This window comes from Conger conger, chromosome 9 (genome assembly GCF_963514075.1).
Source record: "Conger conger chromosome 9, fConCon1.1, whole genome shotgun sequence".
Lineage (NCBI taxonomy): Eukaryota > Metazoa > Chordata > Actinopteri > Anguilliformes > Congridae > Conger > Conger conger.
In genome coordinates this window covers 1,959,699-1,964,763 of record NC_083768.1, presented here as the reverse complement: position 1 = coordinate 1,964,763, position 5,065 = coordinate 1,959,699, and the positions used below count along the sequence as shown (strand labels likewise).

The window sequence follows — 5,065 nt, the reverse complement described above, 5'->3', positions numbered from 1 at the left end:
GCCGTGCAGTGAGGAAGCAGGGATCGCCATTTACCCGCCGGTGCTCTTACCCACAGAGTGCAAGAACTAAGACGAACATCAGGTGGATCCACATGCAGCAGGCTCCCATGAGGGGGAGAGAATATCGGCAAACAGAACGATACTAATCCGTTCACTGGTAAAACGCATGAAATGGACAGCAGCAAAGAACCAAACGACAAAATAAAAGAAGTTCCAACTGATTCCACAGGGTCACGGCATCTGACCAATGGCATTCCAGGAAAAGCGTGCAGATTCAACCAATCACCGTCCCCGTACAGGACAGCTGACCTCCGCCCTCCATCACCATGTTCCGGGGTGAAATGGCTGCAGTGGGAGCTACAGTCCATGTGGGTGGACATTCAACCACACATCCCACTGATCCGGGGACAGAGACTGTACAAACTTAGTCTACTAATACTGCCCCAGTGCAGTAGTAATTAATCTCATGTCACACACACCAATCACATGCAAATGAGCAAGCAGAAACACAAACGGTAGGTATAATGAGTAGGCAGAGAGAGGGATTGTGGGTAGGGGGGGGGAGGCTGAAACAGTGGGATTGTGGGTAGGGGGAGAGGCTGAGACAGAGGGATGTGGGTAGGGGGAGGCTGAGACAGAGGGATTGTGGGTAGGGGGGAGGCTGAACAGAGGGATTGTGGGTAGGGGGGAGAGGCTGAGACAGAGGGATTGTGGGTAGGGGGGAGGCTGAGACAGAGGGATTGTGGGTGGGGGGGGGGGAGGCTGAGACAGAGGGATTGTGGGTAGGGGGGAGGCTGAGACAGAGGGATTGTGGGTAGGGGGGGGAGGCTGAAACAGAGGGATTGTGGTAAGGGGAGAGGCTGAAACAGAGGATTGTGGGTAGGGGGGGGAGGCTGAAACAGAGGGATTGTGGGTAGGGGGGAGAGGCTGAGACAGAGGGATTGTGGGTAGGAGGAGAGGCTGAAACAGAGGGATTGTGGGTAGGGGGGAGAGGCTGAGACAGAGGGATTGTGGGTAGGGGGAGGCTGAGACAGAGGGATTGTGGGTAGGGGGAGCTGAGACAGAGGGATTGTGGGTAGGGGGGGGAGGCTGAAAGAGGGATTGTGGGTAGGGGGGAGGCTGAAACAGAGGGATTGTGGGTAGGGGGGGGAGGCTGAAAGAGGGATTGTGGGTAGGGGGGGAGGCTGAAACAGAGGGATTGTGGGTAGGGGGAGGCTGAGACAGAGGGATTGTGGGTAGGGGGGGAGGCTGAAACAGAGGGATTGTGGGTAGGGGGGAGGCTGAGAGAGGGATTGTGGGTAGGGGGGAGGCTGAGACAGAGGGATTGTGGGTAGGGGGGGGAGGCTGAGACAGAGGATTGCTGGGTAGGGGAGCTGAGACAGAGGGATTGTGGGTAGGGGGGGAGGCTGAAACAGAGGGATTGTGGGTAGGGGGGAGGCTGAGAGAGGGATTGTGGGTAGGGGGTGAGGCTGAGACAGAGGGATTGTGGGTAGGGGGGAGGCTGAGACAGAGGGATTGTGGGTAGGGGGAGAGGCTGAGACAGAGGGATTGTGGGCAGGGGGAGAGGCTGAAACAGAGGGATTGTGGGTAGGGGAGAGGCTGAGACAGAGGGATTGTGGGTAGGGGGGAGGCTGAGACAGAGGGATTGTGGGTAGGGGAGAGGCTGAGACAGAGGGATTGTGGGTAGGGGAGAGGCTGAAACAGAGGGATTGTGGGTAGGCTGTGGGCACTCACAGGTCCACCGTGCCGGGCCCTGCTGTGGTGAGAGCTCCTGCCTGCTCGCCCTGCTGTCTTCAGCTTAAAGGACCCGGAGGAGGAGCAGGAGGAGGCCAGAAAAAAGGACAAAGAGGAAGAGAGGGAAAGAGAGATACGAAGTGTAAGAGAGGGCGTGAGAGGACAGGAAAGGCAGGATCGCAAGAAGCTTAAACACAGAGTCATCATCACCCTGCCCCTGCACAGGAGCACAGGCACACAGAGAGGGACTGATCAAAGCAAATCGCACTTCATTGTATAGCGCTTTTCACAAACAATCACCAGAACAGCCTGACTCTGGCCTAAAGCCCCACCAGAGAGAGGGCAACAGTGCCCTAAACCCCCACCAGAGAGAGGGCAACAGTGCCCTAAAGCCCCACCAGAGAGCGGGCAACAGTGCCCTAAAGCCCCACCAGAGAGAGGGCAACAGTGCCCTAAACCCCCACCACAGAGAGGGCAACAGTGCCCTAAACCCCCACCAGAGAGAGGGCAACAGTGCCCTAAAACCCCCACCAGAGAGAGGGCAACAGTGCCCTAAACCCCCACCAGAGAGAGGGCAACAGTGCCCTAACCCCCACCAGAGAGAGGGCAACAGTGCAGACTACAGCCAGTTGAGACCAGGGGACTTCATCATATTGTATTAGGAGAGTGTATTATTTGCACTGTATAGATCCAAGTCAACTACATAAAGGTCAAACAGTCATAAGAACAATATGAAATGCGAGTACGATACTGTGCATTCATCAACAGTGAGCGGCCAACCGTTAAGCATTCTGCAGCAGATTTGGATACAAATAATTTGCTATGCTATGCTTGTCTGTGCGTTGAAACCCATGAAATACTCTCATATCCCTGGTACTCTTGGTTGGCTCAATTTATCTTGCACCAGGTAAGATCAATCGACCACAGAAAAGTGCTTGAATCCAGAACAATCACGTATTTCATCAATACGATTCAAGGCAATTCGGTAACTATGGCGCACTTGAATTACCTACTGATCCATTTTAGAATAATGTTCAAATGATTTGTTTTAAAAAATGGCATGAGGCAGAATGTAAAAGCAGCGGAAGAGGGGTTGTTTAAATGAGCACTGGGCGTTGGTTCTGACATGGCGATGAGCACTCTCACACTCTCGCACTCTCGCGCACTCTCGCGCACTCTCGCACTCTCGCGCACTCTCGCACTCTCACTCTCGCACACTCTCGCACTCTCGCACTCTCGCACTCTCACTCTCGCACTCTCGCACTCTCGCACTCTCGCACTCTCGCAGCGCTCACTCTCGCGCGCTCTCGCACACTCTCACGCACTCTCGCACTCACACTCTCGCACTCACACTCTCGCACTCACACTCTCGCACATCACACTCTCGCACTCACACTCTCGCACTCACACTCTCGCACTCTCACCACTCTCGCACTCTCGCACTCTCGCACTCTCGCACTCTCGCGCACTCTCGCGCGCTCACTCTCGCGCGCTCTCGCACTCTCGCACTCACACTCTCGCACTCACACTCTCGCACTCACACTCTCGCACTCACACTCTCGCACTCACACTCTCGCACTCACACTCTCGCACTCACACTCTCACACTCTCACACTCGCACACTCGCACACTCGCACACTCTCGCACACTCTCGCACACTCTCGCACACTCTCGCACACTCTCACACACTCTCGCACACTCTCACACACTCTCACACTCTCGCACACTCTCGCACACTCTCGCACACTCTCGCTCTCGCACACTCTCGCACACTCTCGCACTCTCTCTCACACACTCTCTCACACACCTCCTCTCACACACTCTCTCACACACTCTCTCACACACTCTCTCACACACTCTCTCACTCGCACACTCTCGCACACTCTCGCACACTCTCGCACACTCTCGCACACTCACACTCTCACACTCTCACACTCTCACACTCTCACACTCTCACACATGAGAACTGAGGGTTCTGGTCCCGGCTACTGCAGCAATGGAAAGACATATGGGTGGGAAAACTGACATACAGACAGAGACAAAAGATACAAAAGATTCAGTTTAGCAAAAAATGAACCCCATATTTCCTAAAAAAGCACCAGAGAATTGGGAGTATGGATTTCACTGCAGCGGGAGAGACTGCCCAGTCCTCTGGCAGAGGAGCAGCGTTCCACCACCACAGCTCAAAATACCAAGACACGCCCAGGCTATACATTACCCACCATGCACTGCGTACACGCGCGCACACGCACACGCGCGCACACACACACACACACACACACACACACACACGACTGTCAACATGCACTGCATACACACACTCACACTAAACGAACACGGGTGCGCGCGCAAGTAAACACACAGAGTGCATGCACACCCCTACAATCTCATGTGTAATACACTTCTACAAACAATATGGGCTTGGAAGCGAATAACACACGCACGCACGCACACATGTACATACATACACACACACTGCTCTCTAGACACAGCCATATCCTACCCTACTTTCCAGACTCCTGAGTGCAGAGTTACATACTCTGATAAAACAGCCCTGAAACCAGAGACACCACAGCCCAAGGTCACAAAATACCAACACGACAGCAAGCAAGGGCCCCAACACTAACTCCCCCAAACCACCAACACGACAGCAAGGGCCCAACATTAACTATCCTAAACCACCAACACGACAGCAAGGGCCCCAACACTAACTCTCCCAAACCACCAACACGACAGCAAGGGCCCCAACACTAACTCTCCCAAACCACCAACACGACAGCAAGGGCCCCAACACTAACTCTCCCAAACCACCAACACGACAGCAAGGCCCCCAACATTAACTATCCTAAACCACCAACACGACAGCAAGGCCCCCAACATTAACTATCCTAAACCACCAACACGACAGCAAGCAAGGAGCAAAACAAACCAAACCAAACAGAGAGACCCCAAAACAAACCAAACCAAACAGAGAGACCCCAAAACAAACCAAACCAAACAGAGAGACCCCAAAACAAACCAAACCAAACAGAGAGACCCCAAAACAAACTCAATCACAGCTTAGTTGAAAGCACTTAAGATTGTACAGAACAATTGATATAATGACGAAAGTAAAACGGCTGAAATGCTGATTAAAGCATTTCACTGATCTGAGATCAGGACTAAGAATGATCAGGGTTCAAGGCAAACGCATGACGAGGGAGATGGGCGGGGCTGATGGCGTAGGGGGCGGAGCTGATGGCACAAGGGGGCGGAGCTGAGGATGGAAGGGGTATGGCTGATAATGGAGGGGGCGTGGCTAATGATATAGGGGGCTGAAAAATCAAAACAG

The 5,065-nt window shown here is 53.7% G+C and overlaps 1 protein-coding gene across 10 annotated transcripts in view; it reads right to left on the bottom strand.

Annotated features, from left to right (window-relative positions):
- Window positions 1–5,065, bottom strand: part of LOC133136352 (elongation factor 1-delta-like) — a 23,019-nt gene that overhangs the window by 10,196 nt on the left and 7,758 nt on the right. For 3 of the 10 annotated variants that reach the window (XM_061253787.1, XM_061253792.1, XM_061253794.1), the window contains one exon: window positions 1,735–1,797. The exons of the other annotated variants lie outside the window; for them this stretch is intronic. In XM_061253787.1, the coding sequence (XP_061109771.1) occupies window positions 1,735–1,797 (63 nt within the window). The remainder of the gene's footprint in view (window positions 1–1,734; window positions 1,798–5,065) is intronic. 10 annotated transcript variants of the gene reach the window in all.